At 51.8% G+C, this 19,276-nt stretch overlaps 1 protein-coding gene across 1 annotated transcript in view; it reads right to left on the bottom strand.

The window, feature by feature from the left end:
* Positions 1 to 14,810: 14,810 nt before the first annotated feature.
* LOC140427338 (regulator of G-protein signaling protein-like) overlaps positions 14,811 to 19,276 on the bottom strand; it is a 194,056-nt gene continuing 189,590 nt past the window's right edge. The window contains exon 11 of the mRNA XM_072512889.1: positions 14,811 to 14,985. Coding sequence (XP_072368990.1) covers positions 14,900 to 14,985 — 86 coding nt within the window. The 3' untranslated portion in view covers positions 14,811 to 14,899. The remainder of the gene's footprint in view (positions 14,986 to 19,276) is intronic.

Below are 19,276 nucleotides of genomic sequence, written 5' to 3'. Positions count from 1 at the left end.
AAGGTGCGGAGGTTCAGGGGCTAGGCCGGTGCCGGCTGGGTTAGCGCCGTGCCAGCCGGTGCCGAAGGGCTTGGTGCTGCGCTAACCGGCGCCAAAGGGCCTCCGCCGGCCGGCGGGAGTTGCCGCATGCGCGTGTGCTGGCGTCATCCCAGCGCATGCGGGGGGTCGGAGAATCCCGCCCATTGTCTATATATATATATATATATTAACCAGTTTTTTTGAATAACATTACTACAACAAATATAAAATCTAACAATTTCATACTTCATCACAAGGATCAACCTGTTCCAGGCCAAGCAAGCAGGTACAAATGAGTTTCGTAAATATTTGGGCTCATTCACGAGTTGGATCAGACTCATTGCTCATGTCAGCCAGTCTGTTGCCTCCAAGAAATGAGGTTGCCAATTAACAATCACTGTTCACTTGGAGCCATTCTCACAGCTTGCTCCGAGGCATCAGCCCACTTACAGGCTGTACCTGAACCTGGTATGCAAGGTGAGTGAACTGCCTCTTACTGTCCAGCCGAGACGATGGCTTCAGTGAGTATTCTGAGCAAACAGTAGGTGTTAAAACACCCAAGGGTGCAGCGCCATCCCAGGAACACTCCCTGGGAGAGTAGAGTCCCGGACTCCAGGTAAAGCAAACTTACTTGGGGGTCGCTTTGGGTCTGGTTATGATTTGATTGCCAAATTTTATGTATTTCAGGTTCAACTTTGTCCACAGTTTGTCTCGTATAGCATCTCTGTCTAGCAGGCCTGAGAGTCAAGTGACAGAGAATGATAGATCCCGTTAAAACATAAGAAATAGGAACAGAAGTAGTCTATTCGGCCCCTCGAGCCTACTACCTCAGTCAGCAGTGTAAACTCAATTCCACTTTCCTTTACTGTACCCTTGTCCCTAAATTACCTTCAAATCCAAATATTCCAGCCTTGGATATAATCAATTATTGAATGCCCACAACTCTCTGGGGTAGAAGTTCTTTTTAGAACAATCCTACTGGTACAGAAAACTGCCTTTACTTGTGGACTCTGTAGTAGTCAGATCAGGCCTCTTCAAAACCTTTCTCACAAATCTCCCTGAATCTTTTAGGTCCACCCAGCATTGACATCACCTCCCCAATCTGAAAAACAAATTAACTTCTTCAGGGACTGAAAGCATATTAACTCCCCAGGGACTTTCCCAGTCAAACCACAGTACATTAGGCCAGACTGAAAAGCACATTCCTCTGTCAATTTCACCTTCTGGCTGCTAAAAGCAGCCAGGCCCTGCAAAACCAAATCCTTAAAAAAAAAACACGACCACTGCAGTCAAACACACTCTAACCCCAGGCTTTTAACCCTTAAATTTCCCAATACTTAGATTCCAATATTCCTAAAATTTTCCGTTCATCACAAGGAGAGGTAGTTCAAACACAGATCAGACATGGTCTCACTGAATGGCAGGAGAGCTCAAGGGGCTGAATGGCCTTCTCCGAGGAAAATAGTCAAGCAGCCTTTCTTCCCCCAACCTACCTAGTCCACCCCACCTTCCTCAAATTAGCCGGCTTCTGTGTTTCTGTGAAGTGTTTGCATCAATGTTGGATGGGAAATGGAACAAGTCCTGATGTGGTAAATCTGCAAAGGATCAACAAAGGAAGTATGTTGGAGGACCAGAGACTGCTGATGACCCAGAACTGGACCACCATTTCAACCCCCTCCCCCCCAGTCCCCAAGCTTGTCAACTGATCACTGAATTGGAGATGGTGCCTGCTGGACATGAGATTGAAACTAGCTTCTTAAAGGGCACATAGAAATGAGGGGAACTTCCAGCCCTCCAGTCTGGGCTGTCAGGTGGAAAGACAGCAGCTTATAAAGAAAGGGCTGTTGAAGCAACTTAAGGAAGAGGTACATGCAGCATCAGGGGGAGAAAGAACCAGTGCTGTGGGGAGACTGCAGAGCAGCCTGTCCTCCACCATGCCTGATCAGCTTTTCAATTATTATTATTGTCTTCACTGTGCTGAACAAGGTTTCTGTGCTTTGTATTGTCCTTTGCAATGGCAAATGTCCAATTCAAAGTCCAATATTCATACTGTGAAATTTTGAATCCCAAAACAATTCTATTCATCCGAGACATTGTCCAAAGGGTCTGCACCCAATTTTAACCTCGGTAGAAATGTCATGAAAGCATCTCAACACAAGAACAGTTAGCCGGTTAGCCCGGAAATGGGCGTCCCAATGTAGAAGATGCAGATAATGACAGTGCAAGTCCTGACTAGAATGGACATGATTGGTTGATTACCCCATCACTCACCCACGAAGACAACCGCACATGAGTAGGAGTGCATTTTCGGACATCGCTTGCATTCTGTAACTATCCTCCACTTACTCTATTTTGCTGGAGAAATAATCCTGCTTTTCCCGGGAGTCTGTGCTGTACCTTCAGTCATGAATTTCAATTGTTGTAGTTCATCAGGACACAGTTTAAACAGACTCTGGTTGGTGTAGCTATTGTTTAAATAGACTCTGTAGACTGTTTGTTATAGTGAGCTGCTAAATAGATGTTGCAGACTGCTGTAGGGTGCCATTTCAATGGACTCAGTAGATTGTTTACTGTAATTATGCTACAAATTTTGACTGATACAGGGGAGTTAATAGATACTCTGATCAAAAGTGTTGATTTGCTGAAAAGGGAAGTAACTGGATGCACTGAAGAGGAGGGGCCAAAGGAAAAGAAAGATGGGTAAGTTTATTCAGCCAGGTGTGGAACTAACCAGTGAGTTGATGAGAATAGTGCTGGACCCATACATACCCAAGAGGACAAGTACTTTGTAGTATTTCATGAAATATTTGCTAATCTCCTCGATCGCCAGTTTTGGAAACATCAGCGCCAATTCCTCAAAAGACAAAGCATTGAAATCTGTGGTGTGGGTCAGGGTCAAAGAGAGAAAACAAGGAAACATGAGGTTAATGACTCAATGCTAACAAAACATTGAACTTAGCAACAGGAGGTGGTTATGAGGACCCTTGGGCCTGTTCCTCCATTCAGTGAGATGCCAGGTGAAGTGCACCTCACTCCGTGTGACACCATGACCATCCTTAACATGGCCGAACTCAAAGCAGCAATTCTCCTAATTCCATTTTAGAACAAAGAGTTTCAACTCCTAGTATCCTGGGAAGACAGCACAGTGAGCGTGGATTGTGCACGGAGGAGGTCCCGATCGTCATCGGGGGTGAGGACTCAGGATATTGATCAAATGCAGTGACTCCGGATTTGGAACTGGGATGGTGACTCTGGATTGGGACCGGGGTTGGTAACTCCGGATTTGGACTTGGAGCGGAGACTCTGGATTTGAATCAGGTGCAGTGACTCTGATTTGGATCAGGGATGGTGACTCCGGTTTGGGTAGGGAATGTGATTCAGGATTTCAATTGGGCGCAGTGACTCGGGATTTGGATCAGGAGTGGTTACTCCAAATTTGGATTGGAGGTGGTGAATCTGGATTTGGATCGGGAGTCGTGACTCCGGATTGGGATAAGTGACAGTGACTGCGCATTTCAATTGTGAGTGGTGATTCCAGATTAGGATCAGGAATGGTGACTCCAGATTTAGCTCGGAGACGGTGACTCCAGATTTGGGTCTGGAGCAGTGACTCCGAATTTGGTCGGCGGAGTGACTCTGGATTTGGAGCGGGAGCAGTGACTCTGGTTTGGATAGGGAATGGACTCTGGATTTGGATCGGAGGCGTTACTCCAAATTTGGACCCGGGGGGGGGGGGGGGGGGGGGGAGTCTGGATTTGGTTCAGGAGTGGTGACTACGGATTTGGATTGGGAGTGGTAACTCCAGATTTGGATGAGGAGCGTTTACTCCAGATTTGGATCAGGAGTCATGATTCCGGATTGGGACCGTTGACAGTGACTATGCATTTCTGTGTATGTGTGGGCAGCATGGTAGCACAGTTGCTTCACAGCTCCAGGTTCCCAGGTTCGATTCCTGGCTTGGGTCACTGTCTGTGCGGAGTCTGCACGTCCTCCCCGTGTGCGTGGGTTTCCTCCGGGTGCTCCGGTTTCCTCCCATAGTCCAAAGATGTGCAGGTTAGGTGGATTGACCATGATAAATTGCCCCTAGTGTCCAAAAAGGTTAGGTGGGGTTACTGGGTACGGGGATTGGGTGAAGATGTGGGCTTAAGTAAGATGCTGCTTCCAAGGGCCAGTGCAGTCTCGATGGGCTGAATGGCCTCCTTCTGCACTGTAAATTCTATGATTCTATGATTTCAATGGTGAGTGGTGACTCCAAATTCGGATCAGGAATGGTGACTCTGGATTAGGCTTGGTGCGGTGACTCCGGATTTCGATCGAATGCTGTGACTATGAATTGGGATCAGGGGTGATGACTCCGGATTGGAATAAAGAGTGGATTGGAAGCAATGACTCAAGATTTGGATTGGGAGCAGTGACAACAGATTTGGATGAAGGACGGTGACTCCAGATTTGGATCGGGAGGGGTAACTACAGATTTGGATCAAGGGTGGTGACTCTGGAATTGGATCAGGGCGGTGAGTCCAAATTTGGATCGGAGGCTGTGACTATGGATTGGGTTCAGGGACGGTGACTCCGCATATGAAGAAAGGGTGGTGACTCCGGATTTGGATCAGGATCATTAACCCCAGGTTTGGATCGGGAGAGGTGACCCTGGGTTTAGATCCGGGACGGTGATTCCGGATTTGGATCCGGTGCAATGACTCCAGATTTAGATCAGGGACAGTGACTCCAGCTCCAGATTTGTATTGGAAGTGGTGGGCTACGGATTTGGACGGGTGACAGTGACTACGTATTTCGATCGTGAGTGATGACTCGGGATTTGGCGACTACGGATTTGGATCGGAATCATGACTCTGGTTTGGATGGGGAGCGGTGACTCCGAAGTTGGATCGGGGACAATGACTCCGGTTTGGATCAGGAGTGCTGTCTCTGGATTTGGTTAAGGACGATAACTCTGGATTTGGATCGGGTGCAGTGACACTGGATTTCAATCGAGGGCAGTGAATCGGGATTTGGATTGGGAATTGTTACTCCAAATTTGGGTCAGGGCAGTGACCCCTGATTTGGAGAAAGGGTGGTGACTCCAGATTTGGAGGGGGATCGATGACTCCAGATTTGGATCAGGAAAGGTGGCTCCAGATTTAGATCGAGGGCAGTGACTCTCGTTGGGAATAGTGGTGGTGACTCTGGATTTAGATCGGGGCAGCGGAGGGAAGATTTGGTTTGGGGCAGTGACTCCAGTTTGGATGGGGGCAGTGCCTCGGGATTTGGATTGGGAGTGGTTACTCCACATTTGGAGCGGGCGAGGTGAGTCTGGGTTTGGATTGGGAGAGGTGACTCGGATTTGGATCAGGAGAGGTGACTCTGGATTAGGATGGGTGACAGTGACTACGAGTGGTGACTCCAGATTAGGATCGGGAGTGGTGATTCTGAATTTGACCCGGTGACGGTGACGGTGACATCAGATTTGGGTCAGGGCCGGTGACTCCTGTTTGGATTCGGAACAGTGAGTCCAGATTTGATCGGGAACGGTGACTTCGGATTTGGTTCGGGGGCTGTGACTCCGAATATGGATCGGGAGCGATGACTCTGGTTTGATAAGGAAGTGGTAACTCCAGATTTGAATCGGCAATGGTGACTCGGGAATTGGAATGGGGATGATAACTCCGTATGTGGATAAAGGATGGTGACCCAGGATTTGGATTAGGGCGGTGATTTGGGATTTGTATCAGGGCGGTGACTTTGGTTTGGATCAATGGCAATGACTCTGGATTTATATAGGGACTGGTGACTCTGGATTTGGATCAATGGCGGTGACTCTGGATTTCTATAGGGATTGGTGACTCTGGATTTGGATCAGGATCGGTGACTCCAGATTTGGATCGTGAGCAGTGACCTGGATTTAGATTGGGGCAGTGACTCCCGATGGGATCAGTGGGGCAATGATTCCGGGTTTAGATCGGGGAGGTGTGTCCCAATGGAATCCGGGGTGGTGTCTCCAGATTTGGTTCGGAGATGGTGGGCGGGATTCTCCGACCCCCCGCCGGGTCAGAGAATCCCCAGGGGTGGCGTGAATCCCGCCCCGCTGCCGGCTGCTGTATTCTCCGGTGCCGTTTTTTTGGGCGGGGGCGGGGTTTACGCCACGCCAGTCGGGCCATTGGCAGCGACCCCCCCCCACCCCCCCCACCCCGCGGAACTTCTCTGGGCCCCGATGGGCCGAGCGGCCGTCAGTTCCTGGCCAGTCCCGCCGGTGTGAAATGGACATGGTCCCAAACGGCGTGACCTGGCTGGTAGGCCGACTAGTGGAGTCCTCGGGGGTCCGGCCCCTGGGTGGGGGGGGGGGGGGGGGGGCCACAGTGGCATGGTTCGCGATCGGGGCGCACCGATCTACGTGCGGGCCTGTACCATGGGGGCACTCCTTCCTTCCACGTCGGCCTCTGTAGGGCTCTGCAATGGCCGGCGCGGAAAAGAAGCACTCTGCGCATGCGCAGGAACACGCCGGCCGGTCTGCGCATGCGCGGACCCACGGCGGCGGTTCTGCGCATGCGCCAACTCGTGCCGGTCCTTCAGCGGCGGTTGGCGTGGCAGCAACCCCTCCGGCGCCGGCCGAGCCCCCGAAGTGCGGAGAATTCCGCAACTTCCGGTTGGCCCGACTCCGGAGTGGTCCACGCCGTTCTTGGCGCTGGCGTCGGGCCATCCCGGCAATTGCGGGAGGATCCCGCTCGGTGAGTCTGGATTTGGAACGAGGGCAATGATTCTGGTTTTGGATTGGGAGGGGTGACTACAGATCTGGAATGGGCAGTGACTTGTATGTGGAGCTGGGGCGGTGTCCTGGGTTTGGATAGGGCACGGTTATTCCAGTTTGGATTGGTGGTGGTGACTCCGTATTTGGATTGGGTGTGATGACTCAAGATGTGGATCAGTGGAGGTTATTCCGCGTTGGATCAGGAGCGGTGGCTCCACATTTGGATCAGGAACGGTGACTCTGGATTTTCATCCGGGGTAATGACTCCAGTTTTGGATGGGGGTCATGACTCTGGATTTGGATCAAAGGCAGTGACTCCAGATTTAAGTTGAGTGTGGTGACTCTGGATTTTGATCAGGAGCAATGACTCTGCATTTGGTGCAGTGACTCCAGTTCTGGATTGGGACGTTGACTCTGGATTTGGATTGGTGACTGTGACTCTGGATTTGGATCAGGAACGGTGTGATTCCGAATTGGGTCAGTAGTGGCGACTCCAAATGTGGATCAGTGGCGGTGATTCCAGATTTGGATTGGTTGCGGTGACTGTGGATTTGAATCATAGAATCCCTACAGTGCAGACGGAGGCCATTCGGCCCATTTAGTCTGCACCAACCCTGCAAAGCCCAATCCCCCGCCCTTTCCCCTTAACCCCACCTAACCTTATGGACACTGAGAGACAATTTGGCTTGGCCAAGCCACCTCAATGGATCGGTTGCGGCGATTCCAGATTTGGACCAGTGGCAGAGACTCTGGATTTGGATCAGGGCATTGACTCCGAATTTTGATCAGGGGCGTTGACTTTGGATCGGGAGGGTTAACTCTGCATTTGGATTCGTTGGCGGTCACTCCAGATTTGAATAAGAAACAGGGATGCCAGTTAATAATTCGGGGCAGGGACTCCAGATTAGGATTGGGAGCAGGGACTGTGGTGATGATCGGATTCCCGGTGGTAACGCTCTGAATGAGTGTTAAAAGCTTCTGGGCCTATCAAAGTCTCATAGAGATTTTAGCCCAGCCTGTCCAATTTTAATTGTCCTCGAGGCCTTGTTCCCGCTCTCTCTCCGCACTCCTGACCTCTGGGACAGATTGAAAGCTTGGATCAGGTTTTTAACATAGTAGCAATGATTATGAGGCCTGGGATGTTAGTTCAGTAACCTACTTTGTATATCCAAGTGAGGGCAAATTTTATTCTGAACTTGATACACGATTCCTCTCCTCGCAATTGTCTTTAGCAGTACTGTGTGCAGTGACAGCATTGGCAGCCTGAAAATCCAGGTTTACTCAACTCAAAGCCCCAGGCTGGGTTGAACCAGGTGGAGTCAGAAGCTGACCTTCTAACTGAGAGCCTCGACAGGGCCTTCATAGACTATCATAGGGGGAGACGATATTTCAGTGGTAATGTCACTGGATTGCTCATTCATAAACCCAGGCTCTGGAGGCATGGGTTGAAATCCCACCCTAGCAGCAGATGGAGTTTAAATTCAAGTAATAATAAATCTGGAATTAAAAGCTCGTCTCATTAATGGTGACCATGAAACCATTGTCGATTGTTGTAAAAACCCATCTGGTTCACTCATGTCCTTCAGAGAAGGATTTTTTTTTTTTAATAAACATTTTATTGAGGTATTTTTGGTATTACAACAACAACAAAATAAACAATGTACATGAATCTATAAACATAGTGCAAAAGCCATCTCCCTCCATTACAGGTCCCATCTTTATTAACCCTCTACTCTAAGCTAAACTAACCCCCCCACCCCCTTCTGCTGCCGATTAGTTTTTTCCAAAGAAGTCGACGAAAGGCTGCCACCTCCGGGCTAACCCTAACATTGACCCTCTCAAGGCGAACTTGATTCTCTCTAAACAGAGAAAGCTAGCCATGTCCGATAGCCAGGTCTCCGACTTCGGGGGCTTTGAGTCCCTCCAAGCTAATAGTATCTGTCTCCAGGCTACCAGGGAAGCAAAGGCCAGACCTGGATTCCCGGGTCTTCCGACACCCCGAAAATCACCACCTCTGGACTCGGTGCCACCCTTGTTTTTAACACCGTGGACATGACATCTGCAAACCCCTTCCAAAATCCCCTAAGCTTTGGGCATGTCCAGAACATGTGGACATGGGTCGCTGGTCCTCCCACACACTTTGCACACCTGTCTTCCACCCCAAATAATCTGGTCATCCGGGCCACTGTCATGTGAGCCCGATGAACGACATTAAATTGTATCAGGCTGAGCCTGGTACATGTTGCGGACGCGTTGACTCTACTCAACGCGCCTGCCCATAGACCATCCTCTATCTCTCCTCCCAACTCCTCCTCCCACTTGCGCTTCAGCTCCTCGGTCTGCGTCTCGTCTGACCCCATAAGTTCCTTGTAAATGTCAGAAATGCTCCCCTCTCCAACCTACCCTCTGGAAACTACCCGATCCTGAATCCCCCTTGGTGGTGGGAGCGGGAAGGTTGACACCTGTCTACGTAGGAAATCCCGCACCTGCAAATACCTAAATTTGTTTCCCCTCGCCAACCCAAACTTTTCCCCCGAGGCTCTCAGAGCAATTGCCAGCGGCTCTATAGCTAGCGCGAACAACAGTGAGGAGAGGGGGCATCCCTGTCTCGTCCCCCGGTGCAGTCTAAAGTAGTCCGATGTTGTCCTATTTGTCCGTACGCTTGCCACAGGAGCCTGATACAGCAACCTGACCCAGTCAATAAAGCCCCGCCCAAATCCGAACCGTCCCAGTATCTCCCACAGATCATCTCATTCTACCCGATTAAAAGCCTTTTCTGCATCCATTGCGATCACTACTTCCACCTCCCTACCTTCCGGGTGCATCATGATCACGTTTAACAGCCTTCTTACATTGGCCACCAACTGCCTACCTTTAACAAACCCCGTCTGGTCCTCCCCAATAATGTCCGGAACACAATCCTCAATCCCGGAGGGCAAAATTTTGGCCAGCAATTTGGCATCCACATTCAACAAGGATATCGGCCTGTAGGACCCACACAGCTCCGGGTTCTTGTCCCGCTTCAGAATCAGTGAAATCGTAGCCTGTGACATCGTCGGGGGCAGCACCCCTCTCTCCCTTGCCTCATTGAACATCCTCATCAACAACGGTCCCAATATCCCAGAGAACTTTTTATAGAACTCCACTGGGTACCCGTCTGGCCCCGGGGCTTTACCCGACTGCATGGCCTTCAGACCCTCCACTATCTCTTCCAACCCGATCGGGGCCCACACCCCTTCTACCAGCTCCCCGTCCACCTTTGGGAAATTCAGTCCCCCTAAGACGTGCCTCATCCCCGCCGGTCCAGGTGGGGGTTCCGACCCCATACAGCCTACTGTAAAAATCCCTAAACGCCTTATTCACCCCTGTTGAATCTCCAACCAGGTTCCCATCTCCATCATTTACTTTCCTTATCTCCCTGGCTGCCTCCCTCTTTCTAAGCTGCTGTGCAAGCATTCTGCTGGCCTTCTCTCCATGCTCATAAGATCGCCCCCCTCGCCTTTCTCAGCTGCTCAACCGCCCTCCCTGTGGTTAACAAGCCGAACTCCACCTGTAGCCTCTGCCGTTCCTTTAAAAGCCCTGCCTCTGGGGTATCTGCATACCCTCTATCGATCTGTAGTATCTCCTTTACCAGTCGATCCGTCTCTGCCCTGTCCACCTACTCCCTATGGGCCCGGATTGAGATCAGCTCCCCTCTGACCACCACCTTCAGTGCTTCCCAGACCATCACTGCTGAAATTTCCCCCGTGTCGTTGACCTGCAGGTAGTTCTGAATACATTTCCTCAGCCGCTCGCACACCCCTTCGTCAGCCAAAAGTCCCACATCTAACCTCCAGTGCCGGCACTGGTTACCGTCTTTACTAACCTGCAGGTCAACCCAGTGCGGAGCATGGTCTGAGATTGTGATCGCCGAGAACCCCATGTCCACCACCCCCGTCAGTAAAGCCCTGCTCAGAATAAAGAAATCAATCCAGGAGTACACTTTATGCACGTGTGAGTAAAAGGAGAACTCCTTCACCCTCGGCTGCCCAAATCGCCATGGATCTCCCCCCCCCCCCCCCCCACCCCCCCTCCCATCTGCTCCATGAACCATTTTAGTTCCCTTGTCATTGCTGGCACCCTGCCCGTTTTTGAGTTTGACCGGTCCAAGCCAGGGTCAATAACTGTGTTGAAGTCCCCCTCCCATGACCAACCTGTGTGAGTCCAGGTCTGGTATCTTCCCCAGCATCTTCTTTGTGAATTCCACATCAGCCTAATTTGGCGCATACACATTTACTAATACCACCTGCACCCCCTCCAGTTTCCCACTGACCATAATGTACCGACCTCCCACATCCGAAACTATTCTACCCGCCTCAAAGACCACCCTTTTATTGATCAGGATTGCGACAACTCTAGTCTTTGAATCTAGTCCCGGGTGAAAGACCTGACTGACCCAGCCTTTCCTCAATCTAATCTGGTCAGCTACTCTAAGGTGCGTCTTCTGCAACATTACCACGTCTGCCTTCAGTCCCCTCAGATGCGCGAACACGCATGCCCTCTTGACCGGCCCATTTAGCCCTCGTACATTCCATGTGATCAGCATAGTTGGGGGGCTCACTGCCCCCCACTTTGCCGATCAGCCATCCCCTTTCTTGGGCCAGCCTCCAGCCCGTGCTCCGCACCTCCACTGGCCCGCCCCTAGGCAGCCTCCGCCCCCAACCTCCTCTCTATCCCTTAGCACAAGTCCCTCCCTCGTCAGCAGAACATTTTTCTCCCCTCCCCCCTAGTAGCAACACAATATAACTCAACCCCTTTGATAAACCTAACATATGCAAACCCCCCACTACGCTTCCATGAGCTAGCCCGGCCAGCTAGCTTGGTGGCCCCCAGCCCTGGCACCGAGAAGTCTTCCACCTATTGTTCCCTCCCCACCGCTCGTACATACATATTCCAATGACAAACAATCCCAGCACAATTGCCCGACAGAAAAAAACAGGAAGAGAAAAAAAAAACCTGCTAAAATGATCAAGTAAGAGATCCAAAATCTAAACAAGCACACCTCCATCCCCCATCAGTACAAATTTAAACCTTAACTCACTCAGCTTGCCACTGGTCCCAAATCAATATAGAAGGCATTACAGACAGTTTCCACAAAACAAAAAATGAGAAACTTTTTTTTAAAAACATGAACATTGCAGCAAAGTTCAAAAGTTCTCAGTCCACCACCAGTCCTTTCCTTTTCACGAAGTCCAGCGCGTCCTCAGGCGACTCAAACTAAAAGCGCTGTTCCTCGTACATGACCCAGAGACGGGCCGGATACAACAGTCCGAACTGCACCTTTTTCTTAAAAAGGGTCGACCTGATTTGGTTAAAGCCTGCTCTTCTCCTGGCCACCTCCACACTCAGGTCTTGGTAGACCCGCAGGATACTATTGTCCCACTTACAGCTCCGTGTCTGCTTGGCCCACTGTAGAATGCGCTCCTTATCCAAGTACCTGTGGAATCCCACCACCATTGCCCTCGGGGAGTCTCCCATTCGCGGCTTCCTCGCGAGTGCTCTTTGAGCTCTGTCTACCTCCAAGGGTCAGGGGAATGCCCCATCCCCCGTCAGCTTCACAAACATATCTGCGATGTATGCCCCAGCGTCCACTCCTTCGGACCCCTCCGGGAGCCCAACGATTCTCAAGTTCTGCCGGCGGGACCTCTTCTCTAGGTCCGCCACCTTCTCCAGGAGCTTCTTCTGCTGCTCTCATTCCCGGCAAATATATTCCCTGCCTGAAGTGATTCTCAGAAGCTGCACCACTGCACAATCTGAGATCAATGAATTGAACACAGACTGGGTATTAAAGGAGGGTAACTCCCCTGGTGAGTCTGCTTGAGTAGCTAGTGCACAGCTGCTTCCACTCATTGCACAGTATATATGCAGTGGAGATGTTGGTGGGGGAGGAAGGTATCTTGATGCTCATTAGAAGGGTGCATCTGTAATTGCTGCATCTGTGTCGCTGGATTCCTCTGAGTTTTGTGGAATACCACCTCAAACATAGCAACTGTGATCTAGCCAATGCCCACTGCGCTCACTGAGGACCAGCCAGTGCCCACTGCTCTCACTGAGGACCAGCCAGTGCCCACTGCTCTCACTGAGGACCAGCCAGTGCCCACTGCTCCCACTGAGGACCAGCCAGTGCCCACTGCTCCCACTGAGGCCCAGCCAGTGCCCACTGCTCCCAATGAGGCCCAGCCAGTGCCCACAACTCCCACTGAGGACCAGCCAGTGCCCACTACTCCCACTGAGGACCAGCCAGTGCCCACTACTCCCACTGAGGACCAGCCAGTGCCCACTACTCCCACTGAGGACCAGCCAGTGCCCACTACTCCCACTAAGGCAGCCTGTGCCCACTGCTCCCACTGAGGACCTGCCAGTGCCCACTGCTCCCACTGAGGACCAGCCAGTGCCCACTACTCCCACTAAGGCAGCCTGTGCCCACTGCTCCCACTGAGGACCTGCCAGTGCCCACTGCTCCCACTGAGGACCAGCCAGTGCCCACTGCTCCCACTGAGGCCCAGCCAGTGCCCACTGCTCTCACTGAGGCCCAGTCAGTGCCCACTGCTCCCACTGAGGACCAGCCAGTGCCCACTGCTCTCACTGAGGCCCAGTCAGTGCCCACTGCTCCCACTGAGGACCAGCCAGTGCCCACTGCTCCCACTGAGGCCCAGGCAGTGCCCACTGCTCCCACTGAGGACCAGTCAGTGCCCACTGCTCCCACTGAGGACCAGCCAGTGCCCATTGCTCTCACTGAGGCCCAGTCAGTGCCCACTGCTCCCACTGAGGACCAGCCAGTGCCCACTGCTCCCACTGAGGACCAGCCAGTGCCCACTGCTCCCACTGAGGCCCAGGCAGTGCCCACTGCTCCCACTGAGGACCAGTCAGTGCCCACTGCTCCCACTGAGGACCAGCCAGTGCCCACTGCTCTCACTGAGGCCCAGTCAGTGCCCACTGCTCCCATTGAGGACCAGCCAGTGCCCACTGCTCCCACTGAGGACCAGCCAGTGCCCACTGCTCCCACTGAGGACCAGCCAGTGCCCACTGTTCCCACTGAGGCCCAGCCAGTGCCCACTGCTCTCACTGAGGACCAGCCAGTGCCCACTGTTCCCACGAAGAACCAGCCAGTGCCCACTGCTCCCACTGAGGACCAGCCAGTGCCCACTGCTCCTACTGAGGACCAGCAAGTGCCCACTGTTCCCACTGAGGCCCAGCCAGTGCCCACTGCTCCCACTGAGGCCCAGCCAGTGCCCACTGCTCTCACTGAGGACCAGCCAGTGCCCACTGCTCCCACTGAGGACCAGCCAGTGCCCACTGCTCCCACTGAGGCCCAGCCAGTGCTCACTGCTCCCACTGAGGACCAGCCAGTGCCCACTGCTCCTACTGAGGACCAGCCAGTGCCCACTGCTCCCACTGAGCACCAGCCAGTGCCCACTGCTCCCACTGAGGCCCAGCCAGTGCCCAGTGCTCGCACTGCTGCCCAGCCAATGCCTACTGCCCTTCCAGACACCAGCCAGAGCCTACTGCTCCCACCGTGTGGAAGCTTTCCCAGCCAAATTATATTCTCCATACTATAAGAATCTTGATTCAGATGATATTTTGTTAAAATCACTGAAAAATACCTGGTGCCTCTGTCGGAGCAAATATAAAGTTTCTGGATTCTGACCCATGCCTTTCAAAATGACAAATGTGAAGGTCAAATTAAAGCCAGGGTCTTAAGGCTGGTCGGACTTGGTCGGACCAATCTTTTAAGATCCAGGCTTCAATCAAAGGCCTCGGCTTGAATGTGGGCTCAGGTCACCAGGTTGGTCTTTCAGACGTGCCCCTGGGCCCTGTGGACTGTAGGGTTGGATAAATACAGCAGAAAGGTCAGAGTGAAGACTATTAACCAATTTGCACAGCAGGATTGACCAGGCCTCAATAGGCCGGATCCACAAGTAGCTGCCACTGAGACACTTGAGTTTCAGACACGCCAACAGTCAAGAGAGCTCAGCCTCGAATCAAGGAACACTCTAGAGACACAATGTGAAGGGGGGCATAAGACATCTTGCGTTTATTGAACTGTTCCAGGAGCAAAACCGTTCAGCCAGCCTTGTCGTCAAGTCAGGTGACCCATCAAAACGTAGCCACTGTGTCCCCGGTCACTGGGACTGGACTTTCTGTCTCCCTCTGTTCGCTAAGTGGAGGCTGTGTCCAGTATCCTATCAAAATAAATCATTGAAATGCCTTCAATTTCTAGTGGCTGCTGCACCTTGCTATTTTTGTACCTATTGTTTTAGATAATCCTGTTAGTCTGTGACCCAGTGAGTAACAGTCTCACTTCACAGTCAGGTCACAGATTGAAGCCTCACCCTGCACTGCTGCACCGTTGGGGGTACCATCTTTCGGCCGAGACTTGGTCTGCCCTCTTAGCCAGATGCAACACAACCTGGAGGGCTATCAGAGGAAGAATAGGAGAGTTCTCCCAGGTCCCCCAAAAATATTTACCCCCAACAACATCACTGACAGATTATCCAGCCATTATCACAGTGTTGTTTGCGGAACAATTTTCTAATAAGACACAGGTAGTGAAATGAGAAACCCGTGTCACATAGGAGGCAGTTATGTACGCGGGGACAGACAACGGGGTGTGACCAATAATGATAAAGAATATTAGCAAAAGTGGTATCTTCTGGTCCTGTCGTTGGCAAGAGGGTTTTCCATTGAATGCACCCCTCACCGGCGGGAAACCGGCAAGAGGACGCCGTCGGTGGGACAGGAAGACACCACGTTGGCGTGAACAGCCGGGAAATCTGGCTCGGTCTTGAGTATTTTATATGGAATCCCTGCATTGCAGAAGGAGGCCATTCGGCCCATCAAGTCTGCACTGACCGTCTAAAAGTTAACATTACCTGGGACCACTCCCCCACCTTATCCCCATAACCCCACCTAACCTGTACATCTTTGGTAGTGGTAGGAAATCGGAGAGGGGTAATAATAATAATCACTTATTGTCACAAGTAGGCTTCAATGAAGTTACTGTGAAAAGCCCCTAGTCGTCACATTCCGGTGCCTGTTCAGGGAGGCTGGTACGCGAATTGAACCCGCGCTGCTCGCCTTGCTCTGCATTACAAGTCAGCTGCTGAGCCCACTGTGCTAAACCAGCCCCTGAAAAGACCTGGGGGGCGATTCTCCGATCCCCGTGCCGGGCCGGACAATCGCCGCAACTGCACCACGCGCCCCGATGCTGGCGCGCGACTCACCGAGGTGCGGAGAATTGGCACCATTTGTGCCGGCACATTTGATGTGGCGCTGGCCACGGGCCGCTGGAATCGGTGGGGCCGCCGATTCTTCGGCCCGGATGGGCCGAGTGAATACGACAGAGTCCCGCCGCCGCCGTTCACCACTGGTCGCTGCCGGTGGGAACTCTGCGCGGAGGGTCGGGGGGCAGCCTGTGGGGGGGGGGGGGATTCATTCCTGGGGGGGCCTCTGATGGGGTCTGGCCCGCGATTGGGGCCCACAGATCGGTGGGCCGGCCTCTCCACCCTCCCCCCCCGGGCCTACTATCCTGCGCGGCCAGCCCCTGAACACCGACGCCATGTTGAGTGGGGGCCAGTGCCCTGAAGAAGGCCCCGCGCCTGCGCGGGTTGGTGCGACGCCCATTTGGCGGCGGGAAGGGAGGCTGGAGCGGCGTGAACCACTCCAGTGCCGTTCTGGCCCCCTGTGGGGGACAGAATCGGTCATCCCCGTGCCCGTTTCGAGCCGTCGTGTCTTCTCCATTTTTGAGAATCACCCCCATGTTCCTCCAAATAAGAAGTTACTTTTGTAAAAAGCGCAAATAGAGTTTACAATACTCGACTCTACCTGTCTTCTTACAACAGTGAGAGGATCACTGATAAGAAAGACACTCACTTAAAAACCACACACCAGTATATTTTATTGCAAAGTTGCCAAGTGAGACAACACAATGTAAGACTTGATGAATTTATACTGATAATCCGAGGCAACACGCAACTGATGAAAAAAATTCACCACTGTGTTCTGGAAGTGTGGCTTCCCTAGAATCAAAAAGTACCAGACCTTATGTAGAATTTGATAATCATATGAACTTTCTTAGCATCAAGGAAGGCCAGACCTACCTAGAAATTAACTGCGATAAAAGCCATGTTTGGAATATGATTGTAATTACAATTAAGTGACCATGCCTCTACGTAAGACATTAGGTAGCAACCATGTCTTGTTTTTAATATTCTCTTATGGGATGTGGCCATCGGTGGCAAGGCCGTGTAGTATTTTGTAAGACTGACAACCGTCAAGTAGATCAACGAATAAACAGTTTATTAAGGTAAGTAACTGTTACAGAGAGTGAAATAAAGTGTACTCGACTCCACACTCCAAACTCTAGCTAACTGGGAAACCCGCGCTCAGCCCCCAGGGTTCACACGCTCCGGCTTGATTGGCAAAACGGGTCACATGATCCTCCAAGAACTTGCCCCCCCCCCCCACACCTTTAGGGCACGCTACCACATCCCTCCCCCTTTAAGTTCCTGACCAATGTGGTGATGTGCATCAATGTAAATGCATGTAGGCTAGCTAGACACTAGAGGGAGCACCAGAAACATCACACACACACACTCAACCAATAGATCAGTTAGATAGGACGCGACCAATGGACATTCACGATGCACACGGAGGTGACACGGCCACAGGGGGGCATTACACCAACCCATATATAAAGGACACCACACACATGATCTGCCTCTTTCCAGTGGAGACAGTCAGTGAGTAGAGACACAGGGTTGATTCAATATTACACCCACCACGTGGATTGCAGCAACTGGTTAGTCAATCTGGGTAGCTATAGTAGGATTAGCAGTAGTGTCGAACCCGAGTAATAGAACTGTAAATAGTTTAATAAACGTGTTGAAGTTATCTCCCATTTGAACCTTCCTTTGTCAAGTGCACCACAAGGAAGCCGCTTATGTTACACCTACGCTTATGTTACATAACAAATCATGGTACCAGGACTGAACTGTTTCAATCCACATCGCCATACCTCAGCGTACAGTGACAACCAGCAACGATACCCAGGCAAGATGTTTGAGATCCAGGTTCTGCAGCAGCTCCAGTGCCACGGCGATCTCCGCGAAAACTGGCGGGCATTCCGGCAAAAGTTTGAAATCTTCCTGGTGGCAGTCGAACTAGAAGACCTGGCACGATGCTGAATCACCATCGCCGGTGCCAGAGCAGAAGAAATCTTTAAAAAATTCGAGTTCTCCAAAGGGCAAAACAGGAGCGACTTCCAGGCAGTCCTGGACAAATTTGGCAAATACTGTGAGGAAAACACACTCCAACCAGCAAGAAAAGGTAAGACAAGCGCCAGTACTCACCACGATGCTGAGATCCCGGAGCAGAGAACAGTTTTGATTGGCGGGCATCTTTCTAAAGGGACTGCACTTGAACAGTTGTGCGAGAAGGGCACAGAACGGGAAGGTCCGTTTGCGCATGCGCGAGACGCCACGCATGCACAATCACAAAAACAGCCATCGGTAAAGGAAAAGCGATCTGCGCATACGCAATCGCTTCCATAGCGCTACGTCACATGCGTCATGACGTCAAAGGCCCTGGACCACGCCCATTTAAAGGAGAATCGTCCCAAATCAAAGAAAAAATCTTTCAAAGCCGTAAAACAACCTTTCTTCACCTGGAATGACAGTGCAATGCCTCAAATTGAACCAGGGAATGAAATTAATCTCCGAAGAACCCTGCAACAAGCAGTTACCTATGTCCAAACCGATGATTCCAGCCTTGAATACTTCGATACCGATCTTTACATTTTCTCTGGACCTCGCGAGCCCAATGCCAGCTCCGACGCAAACAGTGAAAATATGGTCCTAGAAGACTACGACTCGGACGAACCTTTCACCTTGGGAGGCTACCCCAGTACCAAATCCGAACCGCAACTCGACGTGTTGCACATTGGCGACCCCCGTATTGAATCCGACGCAGACGCAGATTCGTTCTTCGGATTTGAGGATCTTCAGCCCAGCAGATATGACATCCCAACTCGTGAGTGCAGGATGATGTTGCAGCCTGAAACCAAGAGACAGAGAGGGGTACAAGCCCACAGAGAGTGGCCTGCTGCCACACAGAGCACGGTCCACGCACCGCTCAGGGTTCCCGACTCTACGAAAGAAGACACGCAAGACTCCACACCGCAGTCCTTGCATGAACAAGAAGTGACTCCAGTGTCAAAGGCCTCCACAGCGAGCTCGTGGACAGACTCCACAATTGCGGAAACGCAAGACTCCAGAGCGCAGTCCTTGCATGAACAAGAAGTGACTCCAGTGGCACAAGCCTCCACAGCGAGCTCGTGGACAGACTCCACGATAGAAGAAACGCAAGTCTCCAGAGGGCAGTCCTTGCACACACAAGACGTGACTGGGGCTGGTTTAGCACAGGGCTAAAGAGCTGGCTTTTAAAGCAGACCAAGGCAGGCCAGCAGCACGGTTC

The sequence above is a fragment of the Scyliorhinus torazame genome, chromosome 7 (assembly GCF_047496885.1).
Source record: "Scyliorhinus torazame isolate Kashiwa2021f chromosome 7, sScyTor2.1, whole genome shotgun sequence".
In the NCBI taxonomy this organism is placed as follows: Eukaryota; Metazoa; Chordata; class Chondrichthyes; order Carcharhiniformes; family Scyliorhinidae; genus Scyliorhinus; species Scyliorhinus torazame.
The sequence above is the reverse complement of the archived record's forward strand: the minus strand, read 5'-3'. Positions and strand labels throughout refer to the sequence as shown.